Raw genomic sequence first — 27,639 nt, 5'->3', positions numbered from 1 at the left:
AAAAAAAAAAAGAAAAACAAACAAAAAACAAAACTAACGTAACAAAAGAAACACAAATCAAACAAGTTCTAAATGTGACTTAAATTACGACGTAAACATTTTTTCCACAATATTAATATTGAAGTGTATCATCAGAGACAATTAATTTAATTCAATTGAAATTTAAAAATAAAACAAAAACTAAAACATAAATTATTAAAAATCAGCTGTCTAACAATTAGTGTTAAGCGCTTTAATACAAATAGTTCTTATGTCTAACAAATAATTCAATTAAGTTATATTTTATACAAACGACAAAAACAAAAACCAAACTTTCAAATTAGTTTGCAAGTTTTTTGCGGTTTTACATAATTAGTTTTTTTATTTCAAGAACTAAATCTACATTTGGCAATACCCATTTGCATGTCTATATACATATATATATATGTAAAATCAAAAACGAAAGAAAAAACATTCGATCGCAGACAAGAAACAAAATACATAGACACATATTTTTGTTCAATAAAAATAAATTTAACAAAAAAAAAAAAAAAAAAAAAAAATAATTGGTTGAAATGGATGTGAATAATGTCAAAAGACATTTTTTGAAACTATAATTGGAATAGAACTTGATTTACTACTTGGAATGGAACTTTATCCCAAATGTTGTCACTAATTGACAAAGGAGTGAAAAGCCTCAAGTGCTTACTGGTTCACTGACCCGTTTATTTCTTTCTTGGGGAGCGTAAAATTTCCTGCCTTTTTGCAGCCCTCAATTCCATAAAGTAGCCTTAGTTTTAAGTCATTGAATAACATTCAAAAACTTTCATCGTTTTAATAAAAAAGTCTGCTTGTCAATATTCAAAATTAAAAACTACAGATTTGGAACTAGGGCCATAATTTATACATCGATAACAAATCCACAAGAATAACTATCGATATGTACTCAATGCTACGATGGCCACTACGACTGCTGACTCTGGGCAGAAGTCGCGAAAATAGCGCCTTGAGCATACCTATACAACAGCAGAAGGGAACGTATGTCAATAAAATGGATGGGAAACGTGCTTTGATTGTCCTGGCACCAGGAGCCGAAGAAATGGAGTTCACCATTGCTGCGGATGTGTTACGCCGCGCGGGCGTGAGTGAAAAAATCGAATGTCTGCCTATTTATAGTAAGATGTTTGTTGTTGTTTTGCTTTAGATTAATGTGACGGTAGCTGGACTGGAAGGCAGCGAACCAGTCAAATGTTCGCGTGACGTGATGATTGTGCCGGATAAATCGTTGGAGGACGCTGTTACGGACGAGGTATACGATGTTATTGTTTTGCCCGGGGGTCTGGGTGGCTCGACCGCAATGAGCAACTCGAAGGCAGTTGGCGAGCTGCTGCATAGACAGGAATCGGCAGGGCGCCTAATCGCAGCTATTTGCGCAGCACCCACAGCGTTGGCCAAGCACGGCATCGCCACTGGCAAATCCCTGACTTCTTATCCAGCTATGAAGCCGCAGCTGGTTGACAAATACTGGTAAGTACATCAAACATTGGTAGACGAATCGGTTCAACAACTAATTAATATGTTTCTTAGCTATGTGGACGATCAAAATGTCGTCCAGGATGGCAATTTGATCACCAGTCGTGGACCCGGCACAGCGTACGAATTCGCTTTGAAAATATCAGAGCAACTCGCGGGTACGGCCAAAGCACAAGAGGTAGCCAAAGCCATGCTGCTGAGCTACAATTAAGTTATTGACATGATATTAATCTCCAAAACAAAAAAGTGATAACTAAATAAAGTTAAAGAAAAGCAAGTAAATACGCTGTAATCTTTAAGAATTTATTAGTTACTACCGGTACATAAGTATTTACGAATATCGATATTTTACTGTATCGATAGTTTTATAATTGAGTATTCGATGCCCTTCGAACGACCTCGGTCAAATTTAAATTAAATACGTTTTCTATGTAATTTTAAATGAAGTGCGTCTATTTAGAATATTTCGTTTTCCTCTTTTGTAATCCTGAAAGGTTATTTAATTTATTTGTTGCTGAAAAACTTGAAAATTAACTACACTTTGCATTTTGCATACAAATTGTGGTAGCAAATAAAATTTATTTAATTTTACGTATTTAAACTTGGCGCTTCTCAAATGTAAACGTATGTGACGTAATGAGCGCCACTCCGTACTCAGGAAAAAAAAACTGGCAATGCACAGCCTACCTTATACGCTTTCGTGCCATGCGCAGAATGGACCTGTTTCACAGAAACAATTGCGCTCTCCTCAAGCGCTCTCTCTGAGTGCAGTCGCCGCCGGATAGAATTATTTCACTTGCTCAATCGATAGACGATATCAGTTTCAATTCAAAAGTCAACGCGGTAGGACGTGTGTGCGCGCTCCACTACCACCGCCAGGCCCGTTACTCGCATTACATTTCGGTAGAATTAAATTTCGCTGCACTGAGAAATTTTCATTGCGTGAGCGTGTGTATGCAATTTGGGCACGTGAATTATAATTTATTGTAGCGAATACGCCTCCTACATGTGCATAACTGAGTGTGTGTGTGTCTGGCTATCTAATCGTGTAAGTGTAGTCTGTGTCGGTGTAATAACACCGACTATTGTAAATTGCACAAGTGTAACGGTATCTACATGTAGAAGTGCACCAAGCGCAGCAACAACAACAACAAGAGCAACATCAACTCTATTGTAAAGTGTGTGTAAACGAATTGCAAACCAAAGCGTAGAACCGAAAAAAAATAGTTGTGCAGCTCATTCAAACTGCAAGCGTGTAAAAGAGATTTTCCAGCAAAAACAGCAGCAACTCGAACGATGCGCTTGCTTAAATTGCCATAAATTATTTTATAATTTTTTGTGTATGCAGTGCATACATTAATGTGTGTGTGTGAAAATTAACATAAGCATCTGAGCAGGCAGCTACGAACAAAAGCTAAAATATTGCTCGAGAAAAGCCAAATCGAAAAGTAAAATAAAAAAATATATTGTGAAAACAACAGCAACAACAACAAGAGCAGGGTGCTCAGTCGCTCCTTGCGCTCATTTCGTGTCGCCTTGTCTATCTTTTCAACCATCTCTTTTGCTGTAAGTGCGCTGCTCTCTCTCTGTCACTCTCATGCTGCCGTCTCTGCTGCTCCTTATGAGTCAGCTTGCAGAGCAGCGCTGCTCGCGTCGGCGACTGCAGCACGATTTGAGGGCAATGCATGGCAAACAACAAAACGGAAAAAGAAAAAACAAAAAAAGAAACGTGCAAAAGAAATTGTGCAAAACACAAAGATTCAACGTGTTTCGATCCTCTGCCGAATGACAAATGCAAAATGAGAAAAAAAGAAGAAAAAAGTGCATGGAACAGATCATCACAAGAAAAAGAAAAAAATTATAAAGCTCCAACAATAAACGGTATTTGTTCTCATGAGGAATTTTAGTTCCAGCCGTCAACATTTGTTTTTGCTCTGCTAATGTGTTTGTATATTGGTATATATGTGAGTGTGTGAGTGTTAAATAAACAGCTACATAATTTGTTTATAAACTTTTTAATGGGGCGCAGGCAACGTACATATTTGAATACACATATCTATATACATATGTGCATGTGTGTGTGCTTGTAAATTGTGTCAACCCTCAACCCTCGTCAGAGAACGTCGCAGCTGCGGCGCTGCCGGCAAAGGCCGGTTTATATAGTGGCTGCGCTGCTTCTGCCAAGATGCAGCAACGTTCTCAACGTTATCTCTGTCAGCGCTGACATCGAAAGCTCTCCTCCCTTCAAATTTCGCACAGTGATGCTAATAAGCCGATGCATGTGATTTTTTTTTATCTACATTCATTAAGTAATGTTTTTTTTTTTTTTTTTGCGGGCCTCTTGAAAAATCGATAGTAAATGTCAGGGAGGGGTAATTTTTTGAGTGGTGAGTGACACATTTCACATGTTCCGTTTTGATCAGTCAATCGCACGCATTACTCATACACACACGCGCACACACTGACATTCAACCTGCTGCCTGCCGCCTGCCAATGGCAGCCCTGACACTGACCACAACAACATTAATAAAGCAGACAGAGCACAGAGCGTACAAAGAGAGAGAGAGAGTGAGAGAGAGAGAGAGAGAGAGAGAGAGTAAAAGATAGGGAGAGGAAGAGGAGCCAGTGCAAGACATTTCGCTCTGAACATTACCGGCGCTCTGTTTACAATTTACTTTTTTATTTTTATTTTTTTTAATTTTTGTTTTTTGTGTTCGTCTTTCTTTATTTTGCTTGTTCTTTTTATAACAGCAAAGTTCAGTGGCTGCTGAAAATGCACGCAATCAACCCCCAAACACGCACACACACTTACACAGACGTAAATACTCACATGAACACGGACTTTTGGATGTTTGGCCTTTTGGCAGCTGTTCCAATACAGTGAATGCTCCTCAGTTACAGTCATTTTAATTAATGAAAAATTAATTTATACTACATACATATGTATTTCTGTAGGTCCTGGCACAGTACTGTGAGTTTTTTTGCTCCGATTTATTTAAGAGGGAAAATAAACTAATTTTTATTCAGGACTAACTTTTACCCCCAGGTATATTTGAGTCAAATATTATGATGTTTGCAGAGTTTGCTGCTGAGAAATACATTTTAGGTCGGCGCGCTCACACTAGCGCGCATTTGCTGTATATTATAATTCATATTACGAGCTGCAATGTGTTTTCTCTCCCTCTCATCTTTGTTTCCCTCCCGCTCTAACTTAACTAGTTGTAACATCATCAAATTGATTTGCGGCCCTTGCCTAGAAAAGCAACAACTCAAGGGTTGCCGAGGTAGTTGCTGCTGCCGTCGTTCTCGTTGTAGTGGTTGTTGTTCTGCTGTTGGCCCGGAAAATGCACTCGAGCGTTGACTGTAGCTGTTTTATTGCTTCGTCTGCCTGTGTCTACATCCACTGCCCCTACTCTTCTCTGTGTTGTTCTTCTTCTCTTAGCTGTCTGACAAGCTATGCGTTTTTACCATGCACTTGGCCCATGTTTCTTGTTTTTTTTGCTTTTACTTCTCTTGGCTAAAAAGTTGCCCTCGGTCTGTTTGGCGTCTGGGTGTGTCGGCCCAATCCTCAGTCCCCAGTCCCCCAGATCCCCAACCATAGTCTCAGCGGAACTTTGAACTCGTAACTAAAGTTCAAGTGTCGCCGCTTTGCATGCGAATTAAGGGCGTGCCGCTCGAGAGTTGCCCGATTAGCCTAATTAAAGCGAAAGCCCAGTAGCTACAATGAAGCTATTCTACAATGTACAACTTTATTGATGGGTCTTGCATCACCGTCACTTCAATTAAAACATAGTAGATACTTAGTTCGACTAGAAGTAATGTAGAACTTTATTGTTGTCTCTTGCATCTTTCATCATCTGCATCATGTCTTGGGTTATCTGGCATGTGGCATCTCTGATAAGCGAACAACCAGCGCAATCAACAAGTCAGTTTCCACGGAATTAATATTAGTTACCCAGCTTCAAACTTCAAAATTTCCAGCTAATTAAAATTCTGCAGAGGAAACGCCTACAAAAACTATAAACGAAAAACAAAACTCTATTCTCCAGGCCGCACCGTGAAAGGAAAGCCCCAATTAGACCGCCAACTGACGCTCGTAAACATGAAAAATAAAGTGTTTCAAACAGGCCCCATTTAACAATTAGCGGCTAGACAGTTGAAAAGATGAAAGACCAACTGATGATTAGATGATGCAGACTTACGAACACTTTAAAAAGTGACTGATCTTTGGTGGAATGATTGAATATCAGGCGATTGGATTTGCTTAAGAGGAGAATAAGGAATATGTTGGGCTAAATTGTAAAGTGTAAGGATGATAAAGAACTGTTCTTTATAGGCCCATGAAGCGGAATTCACGAATATCTGAGCATAAGTGATCAAAGATTATTTAGAAAAAGGCTTGAAGGAATGCTCTTAACATAACCATGAAAATTCTGCAAAGATTGAAGATAATAATGATAAATACATTTAAATTTAAGAATCGATAAAATAATAATGACTGATAATTATTTGAAACAGTTTTCAAAATTGAAAAATTTAATGAAGGGAAAATTTAATGAAGGGATAATTATACATATGATAAATATTATTTATTTTTATTTGATTATGTTATTACAATATAATGGATATTACACATAAGGCGTATAGTCTAAGATCTGTATTGAGAAGTTCTCTCAACCGCCTAAAGCTACAAATATGCTAATTCTAAAATTAAACTACTTAATTTTACGCTTAAAACTGATAATAATAAATTAGATAATAGCTCAGTTTAGATATTATGCCGCCAGCTGTCGTTCGCCCAATGCAAACTGGAATGTAAATTATGAAATTCGAAATATTTGAAATAACTATCATTTTTAATTGAGCTCGTTTCCAACTGATATGCAAAGTGTTTGCCTAATTGGGTGACCCGAGCGGCAATCCGATAACTAATTGCATGGCCCCACGGCCCCAGGCTCGTGATAGATGACATAATCACCGATATGCGCCCGTGCTATATAACGCCAACAATATAATGATCTAATATCGTCGTTTACTCAATCAATGCAATTGAGAATATGATTTCATTGGTTTCTAGTTGCTTATGTAAGGCGAGACTAATGCCGTTTATTAATGCCTGTCGACTTTCGAGACAATTAAAAAATTGTACTACGGCTAGTTCCCATGGTCGGGTATTTAGGCCTATCCCACCCCCTCCCCCCAGCAGGTGCTGGTATGTCGTTTCAAATTCTATATTTTATGCCCTGTAAATATTGGAAGAGACTGAGAAAGAGCATGTTGTGGTTATAGACAAGTATCCATGAAATTTGACTCCTACTTGGATTATGCATATGTCCGTAGAGTTTGATTTACTCGGGCTAATAACCCACTCGATTTCGCAAGATCAATAAATATCAATGTTAATTTGAAGTTTAATAACATTTTGTGATATCGATGTAGATAAAATATTTATATTTATGATATTGATAAATGCTGATGAACCCAAACTATATTTATCGAGATCATAAATATTAAGGTCACTTTTGATATTAAGCAATAAGTAACTTTACTAATTAATATTACAGAAGATAAAAGGTAACTAAAAGGTAATTTAGTTTATAGACTTCCCTTTATATGTGACTGGTTTTTACACCTATAGGTAATACAGAGAACAGGGAATAGGATATCTGCTAGTCGTTCGCTTTTGTTAGAGTCTCTATGCGTTGTTTTACTTTTTCCAAGCGATGACGTTGTCAAACTGGTTGCCCATTGTGTGCGTTTTATCAGCATTTATTGTTTTGTGACGGTTTTTATTTCTCCCATTGGCTGTTATTGTCCGTTCAACTGTCGCTTAATTGACTTTGTTAGTGGCCTCTCTCTGCTGCCTCGCTGATTCCTCTCTTTGTGTCTCTTTTTGGCACTGGGAACCCCATTGCTGATCTAAACTCGGTGCACGTGCAAGCAGGTCTTGGCATTGCCTTAGTCTTTCTTTGGGCGAGGAATCAACGAGCGAAATAGACTCCTCCTCTCTGGCCATCAAAGAGTCTTGCGGTGTGTGCTTCAAGTGCTTTTTTATGGGCTCTTCACACACTGAAATCGAGCAGCGACTTGTCGAGTTATATAAATGTGGCGTTGCTTACCACATTGTTGTCAGAATCGTTATACAAGTTGTGAACCGCCAGTTCCGGTGGTTCGCTTGATAACCAAGGTTTAGGAATGTGAGTACGAAAAAACGATCAAAAGGAAGCATTTGCTTTTAACAATTTTAAGTTAGAGAGAGAGAGAGAGAGAGAGACTGAGAAATTTGCCAAAATTTTAACTAGTTCACACAAATCGAATTAATAATGCATTTTGGTTCCCATTGGCATAAATAGGTTGTTTCAGTTATATTATTATATTATTTATGGAAGATTCAGATCTATGAGTTTTAGGAAGCTGAACTTTAAAATAGGAATTTATCGTAAATATCCCTAAAAATATATTTATATATTCATTAAATATATTGTTTTTTTTATGTATGTATGTATGTACATATATCACACAGATACTCTTAGGCTCTTCTGTCCGTCATTCTGTCAGCTCTTGTTGCTGGCTTCTTGAATTTGCAATTCAATCCACACACATTTAAATTTAGCTCAGAATTTATAGCCCCTGCAGATATCCAGTTTCCTGTCTATCATCTAGAGCATCTAGCTCTGGGTCCTTAGTCTAATTATAGGTATTTATTTGCAACAGCTCCTAAATCTTAATTATATATATTTGCTGACTCAAAAGCTGTTCGGATCTCTGTCGCTAGCCGCGGCGATGCCGGAGGGCAGCTCGTCTCGTTTTCATTTTCTATTTTCGAATTCAAATGGGATGTCTGCTAATTTACAAGTTAAATGTGCGAACCATTCGGATGTTCTTAATTAAATCTGTATAAAATGTAGTTTTAGAGCTTCTCAAGAGCTTCTGTCTTAGCACACTATACAGATAGCTTAGCCATACGATAAATCAACGTTTAAGCAACCTTCGTTAGATTTGAACAGCGATTAGATCAGCGCTTTAACGTCTTCGATACCCTGTAATCAGTGTTACGTTAGGTAAGACTAAGCACATATATTAGTTTATCGACCTTATTTGATCTGACTTTCGATCATATCTCTATTTAAGTGAGAATAAGAATATATTCAATCATTGACCTGATGAATCTTGATTTTCTACTATTCTGTTGAACAGAGATAAATTTATAAAAATGAAAAAGATTTGTAGAAAAAATGAAAGTCTTTTCAGGTCGAAAATTTTCTTTCCTCTCTCTAGTTCTCATCGATCCTTATACATATGTATTTGCAATTTTTTCAGGATATATTGGAGTCTATATTTGCTAATCTATTTAGCTTACACTTGCTCTATTTAGTCGATAGGTACAAAAGTAAAGGCCGCCCGATTCATTGCCTTTTTTTCGTTTTTTCTTCTGAATTATAACTGTACAAGTTATCAGTCAAAAAGAAGAAAGAATTCATGACTGCTTATCTGTTGATAAGCGCACGCACACAATTATTTTTGTTATTTGTTGTTGTTGCATTTTGGGCTTTTTGTGATAAGTTTGTTGATTTGAGGGCCGACAGTGACGCCTACGTCGGCGTCAAAGCTTACAGAGTCTGTCTGTACAGTTTGACACGCACTCCAGTGCAAATGACAACCTGCGCATTGGACAGTTTGAAAAGCACTCGAGCGTAGGTGACAGGCATTCGAAATGTTAAGTTTGCCAATCACGTTTGCCTAGCCAATGCCCCCTTCCTCTATCTTAATTGTACAGTTAGTTATTCGATGTGACTGCCCAAATGTGTCCACAAAAGACTTTGATAAAAGTCATAAAAAGCATGCGGCAAAAACAAAACCGCGTCAAAACAATTCCCATAAATAAACACACACACACACACACACTTGAGTATACTTGTACACACTCATACGTATACAGTTATTATTGCCAAAAGGCACTCAATAATAATACAATTCAGCAGCGATAATTGGCCATTGAGCCGATGAGGAAGAGAGGGAGAGAGAGAGAGACAGTTGGCTAGGCTAGCTGAACTGGAAGCCTGCCGTTAGGTGTCCAATAAAAGTTTTTCTGGTTCTGCTGTTTTCTTATGTGGTCCGACAATTTTTTACTCTTGCACATTGTACGCTGCTTCGCAACGTCTGCAGCGGCAGCAGCAGCAGCAGCGGCGACTATTTCCGGTATTGCATTGCGCTTGCGCAAATGCTCTCTGCTGTTTCTCTCTCTCTCTCTCTCTCTCTTTTCTTCTGTGTCTCTCTTCTTAAGAAACCGGTCTCGCATTTCTATTACCGCTCTCTCTCTCTCTCTCTCTCTGTCGCTGACTTGCTCTCTGCATTTGTATCATGTTGACATTTCGCTGCACTCTCACACACTTGCACACGTGCACCGTTGTTTATCAGTAAACGTAGTTTCCGTTGCTTCTTCGAAATTCATTGATTGTAAATTGCGCGGCCGTTTTTCGACATCGAAAGCGCCGTTCTTTTGTTACTCAATTTTTGTATTTATCCAAGGCACAATGACTGCCAAACTAAACACATAGCTTATCGCTAACAGCGTTTTCCGTTTATTCACTGTGTGCGTGTGTGCGCGTTGTTGTTGTTTCATTAGCTGGCATTGACCCACTGGCAAACCATTGCCTCGCGAGCAGCTGATAACAAGTGTTTTCATGTTTTTGTTTTTGTTGCTGTTGTCGTCGTTGCTATTGTTGCCGCGCATTTCACAAATACATCGGCGGTCGGACAGTCAGCTGCTGTAATTTTCAGTGCCGCCCAAAAGTATACTGTGAATAATTTTAAGTCAACGACTCTCAAACTGTGGAATTTATAAAAGAAAAAAGGCAAAATGAAAACTAAAAAATAAGTTATTAAAAATATTGAAAACGGAAAACAGTTTAATAAACAGCTCGTAAAAGTTGTAAACTTTAACAACAAAAAAAAAAAAAAAAAAAAGTAAATATATAAAAGTAACACAATATACATAAAGATTGCAAAAATAATAAAAAATAGTGTAACAGTGTGAAATATAATTAAATCACAGCTAAAGTACAGTAAAAGCTCGTAACAGATGCCGATTTCAGGTTCAATAATTGCTTAAAATGACATTGTAATATGTGCATGAATAAGTTAAGAAGAAAAATATTAATATCATATTATTCCATCAGTATAATGAAAATGTTTCTTGTTGAAGAATATTATCATTATTTGACACACACAATATTTAATTACTGATTTAGTCTTTTATTATTTATTTTTTACAGCCAAGTATTAAAATGAACAAAACAACATTAGCAAAATATTAGTAGAATTTTTAATTAGTGCTTAAGTAAGGAATACAAAGCCCAGCTCTGGAGCAGGCGAGAGAGCAGCAACGCACTATCTCGCTCGCACACCTCGTCTTCACTACACGGAGCAGAAGACGCGGCAAACACGGCGTCCCCGCGGAGTTACGCTCGCTCTCGCTCCACGCCGCAATCGCCGCACTCGCCGCAGCTGTTGGCGATCGCCGGGCGAGGGGAGGAGTTGGAGATCAATTGCAACGACAACGGTGGCATTCGGAATACAACACCAACAGGTGCTGGCAATTCGGCGCATGGCTCGTGCCCCCTGCTCCAGCCACGGCATCATCAATCCGAGCAGCAGCTGTGCAAGCGCCGGCGCATCTATGCATCCACGGGCAGCGCAGCGAACATTATGATGGATCGCGAATCCCTTAGCGAGTGGGCTAAGGACAAGCCGCTCAGCATACTGCAGCTGGATCCGGCGGATCGTGCCGTCCTGCGCATAGCAGGTGAGTCGAGCATATCTTGAAATAAATCATTTTATTATTACTCTAATTGTATTGCAATATTTTATATGTGGTCATTTACGATAAATTGATATGATTTGATATTATACATGATTTTGTCAGAATTTAGGAGTCTTAAAATCATCTGAAATATATGTATCTAAATAGTTCGATACATCTCTGAACGTTACACACGTAAATATAAATTCTGAATTTATAAAAGATTAGAGCAATTATGGACGTTTTTAATATGATTTACCAAATAAAGTAGAGACTTAGGAACACATTGAGACTCCAATAATCGAGTTCATCCAGTTTGCATTTAATATTGAAAATGTTATTATTTCGATAATACTAATAAAAGTTTTAAGTAATCTCTGCTAATCTATATTGTTACATAAACCCGCAAATTATTGTTATCAATGGATTCCTCTCACTTTTATAATATTATGTATGCAAACTTAATTGCTTCGTCATTAAATGGACCCAGATATCATTTTATTCAAATAGGTTTCGTTCATGCTAATAATCCCTTCCCAGTTTCATTCAGAATAACCCCAATCCCATTCAGACGCCAAACTATTGTCTGTGCCAATTCTTTGTTGGCCAAATATTTGCACTACCCACTTGAACAGGGCTCAGAGACTGCAGTGCTTCGCCCGGGTTTCCCACACGCTTGTGCGACGCTTGGTTCATTGCACTATGTTCAGGCAGTTGCTCTCAAACTGTGCCACAACTCAATGCATTAGGCCATTTAAACGGCTGCCGCCGCATTGACATTTTTCCAATACATTGCCAACAGTTACCCTCCCTCTCGCTCTCTTCTCTTTCTATTGTCTACCTACCTCTCTCTCTCCCTCTCTCTCTCTTGACGCTCCCGATCCGCTGTTGGAAGTCGCATATTATGCGCTAATTCCACGCCTAACGGTACAGCCTCCGCTGCTGTCGCTTTTATTCTATTTCTGTGCCGCCGACGGAGTCGCTACGCAGCCTACAGAGTTGGCGGTTGCACCCAGCCTCACCTCAGTCCGCGCCGCCCCTACGCCCCCTTTTACTGCTTGCCTCTTACTAGCGATTTGTATCTGGCCATGTTTCTAGATGTTTTGCTGCGCCTTTTCATGCACTTGTTGGAAGGGTATTTCGATTTTTTTGCTGTGCTAGATGATTCCAAGTCCACATATATCGTATAATCATATGTGATTTATTCTATAGGGATCAACAGTTTGGTTGTCCTTAGCCCTGTTTCCTAATCTGTATGTAAAACTGGGATAATCAAATATATTATCATCTAAATAGGATTTCCGTTCAACTTTTCTCATATCTCAAAAATCGATAAATCCCAGCCTCGATCTTATGTAACTGTGAATGATATTCTTTAGATTTATATGAGCGCTATGCTTAATATCAAAATATCTATTGTTCATATATAAATGCATAAAAGAAAGAGTATCTATCTACTTCATCTAGATTACAAGATTTTCGCGCTATTCTTGCTTTCGCAATCGCAACATAAAAATTGAAATTTATGTCGCCGTCATTTTGTTGCCTCCGTTGAGGGCATTGTTCGGTTAACAAACAATTTGTGCTGCCAGCTTTTTTGCGTATTGAGTCCAATGCTCTACAATATTTAGTTGCAGCAGGCTCTCAGCTATTTGTGACCCGTTACCCAGCTCTTGACGGAGGTGCAATGGAGAGGAATGTGAAATGTGTGTGCTTGGATTTAGTTCAGGAATTTCTAGAATACAAATTTCTATTTGATTTTGAGTTGAATCTAAATTTAATTTTTCGACGAGAATGAAGGATTTGAGGAAAAGTAATATACACAAAAATAGATATAAATTAAAAGTCAAAAAATGTAGAGTCAAAAAAAGAGACTCAATATAGGAAAATATAAAAATTTATTATTTACTATTATTATATAGTATACATATACATACATATTAAAATATTATAGTGGGATTGTGTTGCTTAGAATTAGTGTTACTTTTATCGATGTCTACCACACAATATACTAGATATAATATATATATATATATTGCATATAAACACATAAAATAAATTGATATAAATTCGAATTTGAACACATTTTCGAATCAGAAATATGTCTCGCTTAATCTTGGACATTTTTGCCACATTCTTGAGCATTCAAATTATTTTCAATGTCTGTTTTGGTTAGTTTTATGAGCTGTTTGAATATATATAAATATAAATATAAATATAAAAAAAAAACAGACAAATATTAATCGAATGTGGGTTGATTTCCTTCTTCGATCTTGATCTTGACTCATCTGCTCAGCTTGATCAACTCTCTGCAATAATATTTCAAGTTCAAATAGTTGGCTAATCCTCTACGTAACCTTGGGTGCTTCAATAATTCAACACTTTCAACAACTTTCCGAGACGCCCACAATATAGCCACGCCCACAAATATGTAGCATTTCATAGCAGAGAAAACAAGCCAGACTTAAGACAAGATTTGCAATGAAAGCGAAAACCGCTTCAGGCTAGAAAAATAGATAAGTTGATTGAGATTGACAGCTGGCGGCAGCTGACACTGGGGGCGTGGCACACACACACACACACGCACACACACACTCTCAGGCTAACAGAGAGACAGACTGACACCCACGAATGGCGGGGCAGTTGCGTAGGCATGAAAAAATCGAACCGATTTGCAACAATTTTCAAAGTTTGTTAGACAACTTTTAATGTGGCAAAGTTTTGCATTTGCATTTGTGTTTTGTTGTTGCTGCTGCTTTTAGAGTTTTAATTAGCCCTGAGCCAGTTAACCCACACACCCACACACTCACACACACCCACTCGCTTTGTGTTCGTGTAACGGAAAAACTTGGCTGTAAAAAAAAAAATGATTTTTTGTGATTCAACGATTCGCATTCAGCTTATAAAATCGACACCCACGCCGACTGACTCAACAGGGGGCCACGCCTCTTTTCCTACTTCACCTACCCTTGACTCTCCTTGCCCCTCTCACCTGGCGCATCAATTCGTTCATTCAATCATTCAGCATAATTATGTTTTGGACTCGTTAATAATTTGCTCAAACATCATTTGTTGAAAGCGCTTTAATTTATGCCTACTTTGAATACATTTTAAGCCGTTTCTTTCCATCTCTCTCTCGTGCTCATTCTCTATTGTGATCTCTTTCCTTTAGTCTGTAACTGTTTCCTTCTTTGTCTATATATATTTTTTGTACGCCTGCGCGACGTTTCCGTTTTTGGTTGCGTTGCGCCAATTCTTCGGCTCAAAATCTGTAAGGCGCGTGGGCAGAAATTTCTGACACCGTTCGCCGGTTAGATAGTTTGCTTGAAATGCTCTAACACAGGGATGTACCCGATATATCAGGTAGAAATAAAAAGTATTGTACCATTACCGGTTACCACCGAGTATATGGGAGGGCAATCAATAGTGTAATAATAATAATGAAAAACAAAAACGCTATTAAAACATACACAATGTAATGTATGATAATCGATAAGTTATCGATATAACAATAATTTATGTATAATAATACATTTTTAATTTATGAGTATTGACTACTGATGACATTGACAAATATAATTGTATATTGATCTTTGTCTTAATTTTATAATCAGTTGTTAATTTGTAGCTTGTTAACCAATGAATTATCGATATGTTATCGACAAACACTGAAGTAAACTGAATATTAATCTAGCTCAGATAGTATGAACAGAAAGAGTATTCCATATTCAAAATTGAAACACAACATTTTCTTCTTTTAAGATCTCCAAAAAATAATTTCTTTGTGAGTGACGAATTGATTGGCCAAATTACCTATTTTAGTCGCAAGGCACATACAAATTAGCTCATGGTATGCGGTCAGAGTTTGAGAAAAAGCCAAGCATAAGCATTATGTTTAGCTTGTTATCGGGCGGCAGGCCGCTATCGATGGCTGCCCATTGAGCGACAGGCCAAACCTCTGAATTGCAGCCGAGTTGATATTTATTTAGCATATTTCATTAATAAATTTCATGACTTGCCTCTGGCCGTGCTCAATGGAATCGCATTGATCTATTCGAGCTACTTGCTATGCAGCTCACAAATCGAACGTGTGCACTGTTTTAATGTTTAATTGGCCTGGCAACAGGCCCCGTACCGGAAGTACAGTTGAACCGCTGCCAGAGTTGTCGCTTTATTGAAAAATAGTAGAGTGTAAGTTATATCCTCAATGAAGTTTTCTTTCTAGCATACTGCAGTATTCTAATGAAAAATGTAATGAGAGTCGAAAGTCTGTGACAATTTTCAAAATATTATGTAAAGCAAATGGATTGACTTATCCACTTGCAACCTAAAACGAGCGAGGAATCATGGGAGTTACATAAATTTTGGTAAATACATATCATTAGCCTCCAAATATGTATAACTGTGCAAATTTCCATAAACCTCAGAATTGTCCGTTAGCTCGATTTTGTATTTAAATTATTTTCGGGTGTAGAATACAAAATTTTGGGCTAAATTTCACTCTTTTTAAATTGTTATTTCAAATTCATTTCGTACTTATAATATTAAAAATTTAATATTGAAATGCTTTGCTCTGGCGAAACCTAGAAGATTGTTTCTTTCTTACGCTCTCCAGTTGAAGTATACCTTGAAAATTTACTGAGATCTTCATCTAAACTTTAAATGTTGTGTGAAATATTATATTATGTTCTAAAAAAAAAGAGTTAGTTTTTAAAGTTTTTGATTCAAAACACAACTTTTATTCATATCTCAGTAAATTTTCAAGGTATACTTAAGGAATAATGTATATACATACATAAGTAGGTAATCAATATATGTATATCTTACGCAATGGGTTTGTTGTAATAAAATTCATGCATCTTCCAAAATTCCTACTTAGTCAGTGAAACGTAAGTGTGCAGCTCGTCTTTTATTTTTCAATTTGGTATCTTTTGGACTTTTTTGCTCTTGTGTTTTTTTTATCGTTTTTTTTTGTGTTCTTTGGTGTTTATTTCGGCATTGTGCTTTGTTTTGTATCTTATAGATACGCCTACTACTGCGGGGGTACATAACACGATGTTGTTAATTGAAAACTGATAACTGTGTGAGCACCCACTCCCGCCCCCTCTGCCCAGAGCTCGGGAACAGTTGTTGCACTTGGAACCTGCTTCTGTTTGGCAGGCACGTAGTGCTCCACAGCTGTCTTTGCGTTTCTTTCTCCCTCTCTCTGTATATTTTTTGCTGTATTTTGCTTTGCTGCTGTTTTCCTTCATTCCGTTTTGGTTTTTAATTGTCATTATGTATGCGTGTCGTTCGACCATATCGCGGGGCGTGTTGTCAAATCTGGCATGTGTATGGGGTATTATATCTATATACATATGTATATAAATATATCAGTGTATGAGTCTGTTGATATCTCTAATTAGTTTTCAATTCAATTTGCATTTCCTCCATCTCGCTCGCTCTTCAGCCGAACGTTAATTAACCGTTTGGAAATTATGACAATTTTAAGTGCCTGTGAATTTAATTTGAACTTAACGACTTAGTCAAACGCATATAACAAAGACAAAAAAAAAAAAAAAAAAAGAAGCTAAACAAATCTAAACTGGCCAAAAATAGCTCTATAAATCGATGAGAAATAATGATCTTTGTTGACAATCTGTTGACTAGTTATGTGCATTGCTTTCATAATTAGCTACTCGAGTGAGATGTGTTCGGGCTCGAAGTAAAAAGAAACTTATAGACTGAAGGTCAGCTAACTTATAAGTCACATTCCTAAGCAAATCAACTTCCCAGTTAGTATTTTTCTTTAGTTTCTCAGTCTGTAAATTTTTCCAGTTTCCTCAATATTTACTGTTTGTACACATCTTTCATATCGCTCTGATACTTTTTTATCTGTCTCCAGCGAAGGCTGCGCAAACCATATGGCATAGTTCCCTAGCTGACTGGGGCTCTTCGAGTTTCTGTGACTCATTAAGATAAGCAATTTTGTGTGTCAATTTGTCAACTCCAAAAAAAAAAGAAGAAAAAACAAACAAACTGACATCGCAACTCTTAACGGAACAGACAATTTATTTTGGCTATGTGTCTCTGTGGATATGCCAAAAATAAACGTTGATCAAAAGCCCGTTTGCCGCCCTCTGCGCAATTCAATATAAAATGATCTGGCGAATAAGAGTGCTTGACGCCGTGAACGCCCTGTAGACGAGCCGCCAAAGGCTTTTGAAACTCTTGTTTTAATAATTTGTTTAAATTAAACACTTGAGTTTCTAGTTAAACTTAACAAAAAAAAAAACACAATAACAGAACCGTACAGGTCTGAACGAATGTTAGAATTACATCGATGCTTATTAAATGCAAACAATATTACAATTCTCAACTAGTTTACAAAAATATATTATTAATCTTTCAATTCAATTCAATTCTAAGAATTAAAGAAAAAATGTAATTTCTTTCTTAAACTTTGTTTAAATTTACGATGTCTATCAAAAAATGAAAGCCTTTTTTTATATGAATGCAAGATTCCTAACTATTAAATTAAATTTTAATTCTAAGAATCTTCTTTGAATCAGAACTTTCTTCTAAAATTTGCAGAAAGTTAGGAAACTCTGTTAAAGTTACTTCGTTTTGAAGAGTTTCTCTGTTGGCTCATCTATTCAACAAGTTAAAAGTCTAAAACATATACCAAATAAATTAGAGATATCTTACTTCACACATAGCCTTCACATAATTTGCATAGCAAAAGTCGCTGAGTTCAATGAGGTCTATGAAGAGCTCAAACTGAATGTTCAAGCCATTCAAGGCTTATTTGATGATTTGCAGGGTATGGCAAAGCAAATACTAATTTGAATGGAAACTGATATAAACCATATAACAATACGAAAATGTATTTGCATTGCATTGTACACAAATATTTAATTACGCTACTAATTGCCATTGGCGCCGACAACAATCACAAGCACTTTAACCAATATGCGAGGTCAAGAGACTTGTGACTTAACTCCACCCCAACTGCTCCTACTCTACTTTAGTATCTGCCTTATAGCAGATGTTGTGCAATGCCTCAAGTGTCTCAATAAAATAACACAAGTGTTCCCTTCTTCTTCTTCTTTTCATTTATATATTTTGCTGTTGTTGTTGTCTTTAATCGAGAAACATTCAGAGAAAAATGCAATGAGATCAGCAAAGGAATTGCCTTTAACTGAAAGCGAAAAAAAAAAAAAAAAAATCATACAAAAAATTGCAACAACAATGACACCAACAACAACAACGACAACGAAAGCAATTATAATTTTTGTGTTTGGGTTTATTTATGGCCTGTTATACATATCACAGCTGTTGTCTGTGTGGGAGGTTGTTGTCCATGACGTCATCGTGGCTAAAAACGAGCTTGCGAAACAAGTTGGCCTTTTGACAAAGCCAACAACAATCGCGCAAATCATTTAAATGACATTACACGCAAATGAAACGTAAACAAGCTAAAGATTGTTAGCAGCACAGCCAATGGCTGTCTAAAAGATACCCTAGAATTCTAAATACAGCTCTGAAGATGTCAAAAGAATGGAGTGAAGAGAAATTAGCGAGCAGAAGAAGGACTAAGGATTCACTCTATCGGGATAGGTTTACCGTCGATTCATTTCGCTTACTATTGAATGATGTATTGAAAAGAGAAAGGCGTTCAGTGAATAAAATAAGTTATTTAAAAAGAAAACTTAATAAAAACTAGAAATATAAAAACCACAAAAAGAATCATGGGAAACAATATTTAAGAATGATATTAATTACTAACTCAAGTGGGTATTGATAAAGGGAAATGCAAAGGATGTCCTATAACAGTAATCTGATTCTTATAGGGCATAATTAAAACTACTGGACAAAAACAATAGAAAACGTATTCAAGATCAGGAAAGAGAATGAAAGTTGTACTAAACTGTATCTAACTATAGTTAGAGATACTCTCCAATCTTAACATCATACCCTGTATGAAACGAAGGGACCGATATTTCAAATAATTGCAGGAAAAGCGGGCTTAGACATGTCTAGACCAAGACTTCAACCTTCATCAATCAAAGTCTTTTGAAAGCCATGCACACACGCTATCCACCAGAGAGTCACGTAGATCTTGACACCCGAGCACGTAATGCTTGAGGAATCTAATACACCCTTTGGTGCCTAGCATTAAAAGTCAGTACGCCTACTACAAAAAACCTGTCTGCGGGTGGGTAAGCGAGTAGCATTTCGAAAGGGGGAGTCTACTGCGACTCGTATTCGGGGTCCCGGTTGGGGCTGGGGTCGGGGTCGGGGTCGGACTCTGTCACTGGGTCAGTTGCTGGTGCCCTATTCAATGCCAAAGTGAAATCAAAACAACATGGAAATGCCATTGTCTTACCTTTTGCGAAAAGTATCTGAATTGTATACGTGCACATGTACATTCCCAAGATCGATTGGACTTGACATATATTTGCGTTTCGAAATAATTGAGAGCCTGAAAACATTGTCCAGTAATGTCTTCATCTCCAGTTTTAAGCGCATGACGCGCACTTGGTTAATAACTCACTCCGCTGACTGATTGGCTGGCTGACTGACTGACTGACTGAGTGAGTGAGTGAGTGACTGAATGAGTGAGTGATACTCATTGTATTTACTTTTCAGTCGCCGCCCTGTACAACCGGCATATTTTGCAGCACTTCAATTATCATTACGGAAAATTGTCGTCCGACTGTGAGTCTGAGTCTGAGTCTGAGTCGTGTCTGGTGTCTGGTGTCTGATGCCTGGTCTTGGGTCGACTCTTCGGTTCGATTCGACTTCGACTTCGGCTCGTGTCTGGCTGGGCTGGCCTGGCCCGTTCTGGTCTGGTCTGTCCCATTGCCGGTTTGTCATGAGACGGATGTGGCCTCTGACAGGCGGAATTCAAGTGGCTTGGGCGTCAGCGCGTGGGCAGTCTGTAATAGATGGCAAAGGTGGGTTGGCTAGTTGCTAGTTTGCTAGTTGTTGTTGTTGTTTGCCGGTTGCTCAACAGACATTTTTCCTCTCTAGGTTTTCGTTGCAAGCGTTTTTGCAATGCGTTAAACAGTGTTATTCATGACGACCATTCATGCTATTCATGAACATTTTTAGAGGAATTCACGCAGTCTTCAGCTCTTGGAAGAAATACTAGTTTATTGTAGAATACAAATCTAGAGAATGAATAAGTTTGAGTGTTGTGAATATTATCATAGGTATACGCATATTTTGATTTCTATTTAAAAAGGTATGGATAAATAACAATTGTTTGCAAATAAATGTTTCCCGAAACACCCATATGCATATGCATTTATTTTATTCGTAATTAGCATTCATATTCATATTAGCTTTATATTGATGATGAAGTAGAAATGATCTCACTATCCATGTAAAATAATATCACTATCCATAGAACTATCGTTAGTGATATCGATACACGTCTCAGAAGATTGGTTACGAGTCAATGTCTCACAATGAAGCTCAACTGGAATATTAAACTGGAAATATCAATGAATACTTCTTGAAACACTAACAAATTGTTATTCATATATATGTAATATTAAAATAATCAAAAGATATACATGTATAATATATTTTCGGAATGTTATATATAGAATATATTGTAGAATATTTATTTTTAAGCCTCAGTTATGAATCATTAAATTACCCAGAGCTGATATTCTTAGAATATTATTTTTCACACTTCCAATCAGTTTGTTGCATTATTAATAGTCAGTGTCCATCTGCTTCGCAAAAATATATAATAATAGTGATCCCTATTTTTAGTTTTGATGAGTGCGATTCACTTACTTTGGGTACTTCCTGCTGCAATTTATTGGATTATTATCGAAATGTTAGAGATTCTTCAATTTTAGATTATAAATGAGTTTAATATCTATTACTCATTATTGTCAATGAATAATGTTAAGCATAAATGATGACTCGAAAACTAATATATGTATAACAATGTATAACAATTCACTGCTAACATGCAGTGAATGAATGAAAACATGTCTAGCATGAGAGTTAATATTTCATACTTAACGTTCTATACACATCGAGATATATGGGTAGCATTCATGAATAATATGCAATTGAGCTGAGACACTCAAAGCAATTCATTTGAATAAAGCTCTAATCGTTTATCAAGCATTCATCCTTGCCGTTGGCCTTCCTCACAAAACTGCAAAAACTTGGCTTTAATCCACAGTTCATGTGGGGCAGTGCAGAGAGCAAAAAATAACTTTGAATAAACGGCAGGTTGAGCTGTGTGTCTAGCTGTTATCCAACTGCTGTCAGGGGGAGCCGAAGGGGTAGACCACCCCCGTGTGGGCTTGAGCTTACCTTGATTGTGGCCACATTAGCTAGTTGGCGTGCCTGAAGGCAATTCGAAAAGCCTAAGGCAGTCGGCTGGCAATTAAATCAACTGCCAATTTGAAATCAGCTCAAATGATTTTGCGACTAATTAAAAATGAAATTTGCGTAAGCGCGCATTTAGACACCCACACAATTACTTGCACACACACACACGCACACACACATTTACATTTATATAAAGTGCAGCTCGTAATCTGAATAACGCACTAGTATTGATTAAGGCCGGCCACTTGAGCGCTCAAAGAGCAGGCGCTGCACAAGTGGGCTGCTCTAATAAGCGAGAGAGGGTAAGCAAGATAGAGAGAGAGGCAAGGTAGTGGCAGCGGCAGCGGCAGCGGCTTGAGTTTATATCTGGATGTCAGAATCACTCAAGTGCGACCAGCGTATGCAAATGAATGAAAGGCAAAAACTAAGAAACTAACACAGAAACAAACTCAAACACACACACACACACACACACACACATGACACTCACACAGACACACACGCACGCACACACAAAGACGCACTCACACCCAGTGAGCTTTAGCATTAAGCCTACTCATTTGCACTCCCGTTTGGAGTGCGGCTTAGTCACGACTTCCAAGGCTTTCGAGGCGCTGACTGAGTCACTCGTGTGACAAAACTTTGCTCAGTTTCGGCATCAACTGCCATGCATTTCCGTTAATTGAAGCACACAGCTGTTATGTGATCAATGCGGTCCAGTTCAGCTTTCCATTTTCATAAGACTGCACTCTCAATAACTGTTATAATTTCGTTCATAATGCACACACTGTGACAACTGCATTGGGCCAACTGCTCTACACACACGCACTGCAACTGTCAAAGCACTCAGCTGTTTTGACAGCGCTCTCTGACTGCGCGCGCTCTTCCTCTCCCTCTCACTCTTTCGTTCATTCTCTGTGTGCCACTCTCTGCGCCTCTCTTTTGGTCTGCTTGCATTTTTACATTTTTATGGATTCTTCAACTATTTTTACACCTCATAGATTAGCTTTGCCGTTTTTATGTGTGTTATGTTTACACAAACACACACACACACACACACACACCCATGTACTTAGAAGAATTATAATTTGTTGCTTTTTGGTCAGCGTACTCTCAATCCCAGTGGTGTTCCAGTTAGAGCACCCGCATCGTAGATCCGCTGCTTGTTTATATTTTGCTAAGTTCATTTTGTGGCTATTTTCGTCAATGTATGTAGAGTGAGTGCAATAAGGAAACGAATGTCTGCAGAGAGAGAACGAAAGAATCTCGCGCGGCGTCTTGCTGAATAGCCAATGTTTAGTTCAGCTTCTTTTTTTTTCCTTCAGCCCGTTCAGCTCCGCACCAAATTAGGGCTTTTTGTTTATTAACGGCCATGACCATTAGCGGTTTATTTTCTCTTCTCTTTTATTTTTTTTTTGCTTGTGTTTTTTGTCAATTTCTTATTTCTTATATTTTCGCTGGCAGCCCACATGCTTGACCGCAGCGGTTTTGCCAATCCCGCCCGCAGTTGTCGCAATTAAAAACCCGTAGCAAGAGGCGCTCGGCGAATTTGTTGACCAAATATGTGGCATTTTTTGAGTGAGTGACTGAGTGCCTGAATGATTGAGTGAGTAAGTAAGTGAGTAAGTGAGTAAGTGAGCAAGTGAGCAAGTGAGCAAGTGAGCAAGTGAGCAAGTGAGCAAGTGAGTCTCTCGGCTGGGTCATTCGTACAGATGTAGAAACTCGCTTACGCACTCGCCGAGCTTAAGCCCTGGCGCTCCCACGATCGTGCTCAGCCCACACACACATCCATACATGCATAGTCAGACAGCAGAGAGCAAAAGACGCAGAGAGAGCGCTACACCTGCTTAGCTCACGCACACACACACGAAAACATGCACACACACTCAAGCACTGGCATACACATGCATGCAGTCGGCGCTCGCAGCGCGGCACCCATTCAAAATCGTTGCTTGCGCTCTGGCCGTGTTCTCAGTCCAATTTGAACAACGATACCGAGCGGTTGGCGTCCTCTGCAAGCAAATTATTTCCGTTATTTGAGTGTGTCCGAATAGACAGCAGCGACAGCAACAACTACAACAACAATTTGTAAATTTCTGCTGCCGCTGCCAACGCACAGCCGTTTTTCTAACCTGGCCCTAAGCACCAGTAGCAGCAACAACAACAACAACAACGCGAAAAAAAGTTGTCGTGTGTGTGAAAAATTGTGCAAAGTGCGCAGAAAAAAGGCATTGAAATCATAAGAAAGCGTAATAATTTCCACAATATCCGCCCGCAACTTATCATAAATATAGAGTGTGTTTATCTTGGAAGAAGCAAAATAAAAAACTATTAATAATAGTGACTAAAATCTATTGATTAACTGATCGTGCCTGCCTGTGTGTTGCCTGCCTGTTGCTTATCAGGCTCATAAAAATGAAATAAACGCACTAGCCATTGGCAGCTGTATTTGCGCGCTGCCTCTTCGTCCAGTTGTACGTTTGTGTGCGCGTGTGTATGGGCGTGCTTGCGTGTGTGTGTGTGTGTGAGTGTGCATTTTTCAAATATTTGCCAGGTCTCAGCTTCAAAAGAGACGCCCAAGAAACTTCTTTAGCTTTGCTTCAAATTTTTTGTGTGTTTTGTGTGGCTGTTTTTGCCATTTCTGCTGGCTGGCTTTTCATTCAATAACCAGTTTCTTTTTGTTGTGTGTGTTCGCCTTCCTTTTTTTTGTATTTTTGTTTTTTATTTCAGTTTTGTTTTCTTTATTCTTATTTTCGGAACCTTTTTCAAGATTTTGGTAGGCTATGCGCCTGCGTGCACGCAGAGATTTGATTTCCAGTGGAATTGTCCGCAAATTAGTCATGCCAAACGCAGTGTCTCCAGAGTCGTCTCGACTGGAAAGCCTACCTGAGTAGTGAGCTCTTGATACTTGTCCGTTTTGCTGCCAGCCACCACATTCTTAAGGCTCCTTGCACACACATATCAGGCATAGTTTTGACTGCGTTCTCTCTTTGTTTCACTTCTCTCTCTCTCTCCCTCTCTCTCTCTCTCTCTCTTGATCTAGCTCTTTCTATCCCTCTGCTCTTTCCGACTTAGAACAATGCAGCCAGTGCTGCCAACTTTTTACCAGAATAAAAAGCTGTTTTTAGATGGAAGAAACGGAAAAAAAAGCTGAAAATTTTTACAAAAAAGCCTAAAAAAAAGCGGTTATTATAGTTTGATTGTTTTTTTTTTTTTTTTTAATTTACAAGATTTTTAGCATGCTATCTAATTCTTCGCGACTAGCATCGGTTTCAGAATCGTACGACCTGTTAGTACCTATCATGCGAAGATAATTTGAAGGAACTTTGTATTCATAGCAGCATTTGCCCAGTCTTCGCAAACCATATCTGTGTGTTATATTAAATAAAAAAGTAATATATATATCGGTATCATCTTTTCACTCTCAATAAAATATTACCTTATGCTAAGAATACTGTTTATTGTGCTTAGGCTCATTGAGTTCCTTAACTTGGACTTTACCAAGTTAAGCTGGCTAAATACGCGTTCCACCTCCGCGTTGGACCATGGTAATGAAAACATTTGCAGGGCAACAGCTGCCAAGTCAAGGAATCGGCGGTTGCCGCCAGAATCCTTGTAATTGGAGACTTCATTCCAAAATTCGGAGCTGTCATTAACGTTTTCCCACTTAACTAGATTAATATCATAGTACTGCCGCTCAATGTCGGCTATTCTGTCTACTTGGAGGTGTTCCAACAATTCTGTAATTACTTTTTTTTTAGTTGACACAATTTTATCAACGGAAAAAACGTCAATGTTTTTTAAGATTTTAAAATTGTCGGGGAGACTGCAGATAAAATCAAAATTATTTAACGGTCGGTAGAAGAATCAGAAAAATTGGTTACCTCTGCTTTAGCTGCTTGATAAGTTCAATAACAAAAGAAGAGCAGCGAGCACGAATTTCTTGTTCGAGGCCTGCATCGATATTTAAAGACTTGATTTTCTTTTCAAAATCATACCCTTTGTACATATCGGATTCTACATGCTCTTTTCTTACAAGTGGCAACCGCCATGTTAACCATGGTGCGCGCAGAGGTTTGTGCAAGACTTAGCTTAAGTGTGTGTTAGTGCTACATATCCGAACGATATACATATTAGGCTAAGGCAATTAGCATTCGATATATACAAAAAATATATACAATATTTAATACAAAGTACATGTTTTCAGTATTAAAAAAAAATCGAAGTATTAAAAAAAATCGAAAAAAGCCTAATTCATTTTCAAAAAAAGCCAGAATTCCCGCTTCCCGCAATTCTTAAATATTTCCCGCAATTTGTCTTCGGAAAAAGCCAGATTTGACGGGAAAAAAGCTGAATTGGCAGCAGTGAATGCAGCACACAAATTGAGCAACGTTTTGTTGTTTCTTTTGAATGCGAGCTAATGTGCGCTCTCACTCAAGCTTAGGCCTGGCTCGGAAAAAGCGACTGGAAAAAACATGTGTGAGACCCAATAATAACTGTGCCACACAGTGTTGGAAAAAGTGTGGTGGAAATAAGCGATGTGAAAATTAGTAAACAAGAAACACATTTTTATGAGTTATTGTGTGAATTTTTGCATGTGAATGAAAAACTACAACAGAAACAGATTTAACTAAAAAAATAAAAGAAAAAAACAAAAATAAATAAATATAGATACACATGTACATATATATAATAAATAACATTAGCAGTGAAAACGTACTGAAGAAAGTTGCAACATAAAATAAATAAGAAAAATTTATGCAAAACCAATTGCCGAAAAAAAAAAAAACAATAAATAACAATATATAATAATCATAAAAATTGAGTAAAAGTGCAATGCAAAACGAATTCATTTGTTAATTTTTTGTCGTGCGAAAACTAAAAACAATGCACAATAACAAATAGAAGCAATAAACAAATTGAAAAAAAAAAAAAAAAAATCAACAACAAGCAGGCAAACACGAGGGAAATTCAAAAAGATATTCGTATAAGTATCTGTTGCGCCGAGTAGCTGTATCTGTATCTGTATCTACGTATATCTGTAAATGTATCTGTGTTTGTTGTGTTGAGGGACCATCGGTATCTAATCAGCGCGACAGCCTGTCTCATTGGCCAGCTGCGCGTTGCGTGTTTCCACTATTATTTATGTAGTTATTTATAAATGTATTATGGAAGTTGCAAGTTGAAAGAAAGCCAGCTGGTGTCACCCCAACTGCTGACCTCATGCAGTCGAGAATGCAAAATGAACAATAAATAAATAAAAAAATGAGTACAGCGAAAAGTTATCAAAGAAATTCCATTTGTAATTCAACTTGAATAAGCACCTAAAAATAAAAAGTGAGCTGCAGACTTGTCGCAAATGAAAGTACAAATTTTTTATGGCCATTGTTCAATTTAAAGTGCAGCTAAAAAAATGATATATGTGTATGTATATAAGAAGACAGGAGGAGCGAAACAATTTAGAGCATAGCTCACTTTTACTGCGCTTTTGTATGTGTATCTGTGCCTGAGTCTGCAATTGTACCAACAATTGTATCTGTACCTCTAGCTGTCACAGCAGCTGCCCTGTCTGATTTCAATTTATCTTTATAATTTCAATTTGCTACCCGTACCGCGCCCGGGCGGACAATTTAAGTCCATACCCTACATAACCTTCGAAAGGGCAGCAAAATGTCGCAGAGTTCAAGATAAACGAGAACTCTTAACGAGAACTTATCTGATCTATGACTTGGTTCTATAAATACTATTCAATTGGCTCCAACATACTCTTATTATAATCAAAAGTAACATATGGAACTTGAAAGCTTATCAAATTTGTCTTCTACTTTTTAGGAATTTTCATATTAGTTTCATATAGTATTCGGTTAAAATAAAAGCAAAAGCATACATATGTAGTTACCGGCTAATTGGATTTACAACCTGAAAGTTTCTTCACTTCTTGAGAATTCGCTGTGTGGGGTCTCCATCGCGGATCTCATAAC

General features: G+C 37.8%; 2 protein-coding genes across 43 annotated transcripts in view; both read left to right on the top strand.

The window, feature by feature from the left end:
• Positions 1–806: 806 nt before the first annotated feature.
• DJ-1alpha (class I glutamine amidotransferase-like superfamily protein dj-1alpha) lies at positions 807–1,785 on the top strand. Its single transcript, XM_018104041.3, has 3 exons — positions 807–1,120; positions 1,184–1,506; positions 1,567–1,785. The coding sequence occupies exons 1-3, from the start codon at positions 920–922 to the stop codon at positions 1,721–1,723; spliced, it is 681 nt and encodes a 226-aa protein (XP_017959530.1). The 5' UTR covers positions 807–919; the 3' UTR covers positions 1,724–1,785.
• Positions 1,786–2,330: 545 nt separating this feature from the next.
• The window catches only part of shot (dystonin-like protein short stop), a 93,922-nt gene continuing 68,613 nt past the window's right edge, over positions 2,331–27,639 (top strand). For 26 of the 42 annotated variants that reach the window (XR_016197186.1, XR_016197185.1, XM_089262521.1 and 23 more), the window contains exon 1: positions 23,619–23,907. Coding sequence is in view for 7 of the 42 variants with exons in the window: in XM_089262549.1 (XP_089118675.1) it covers positions 11,221–11,317 (97 nt within the window). In the remaining 35 variants the exon portion in view is untranslated. Of the gene's footprint in view, positions 2,561–10,787; positions 11,318–23,618; positions 23,954–27,639 lie in introns of those variants that run through there. The other 16 variants (XM_018104028.3, XM_018104030.3, XM_018104026.3 and 13 more) reach the window with 8 other exon arrangements.

Source organism: Drosophila navojoa, chromosome 5 (genome assembly GCF_054131105.1).
Source record: "Drosophila navojoa isolate 15081-1374.11 chromosome 5, UAZ_NAV_1.0, whole genome shotgun sequence".
Taxonomy (NCBI): Eukaryota; Metazoa; Arthropoda; class Insecta; order Diptera; family Drosophilidae; genus Drosophila; species Drosophila navojoa.
Note: the sequence above shows the minus strand (reverse complement) of the source record. Positions and strands in the feature narration are given on the sequence as shown.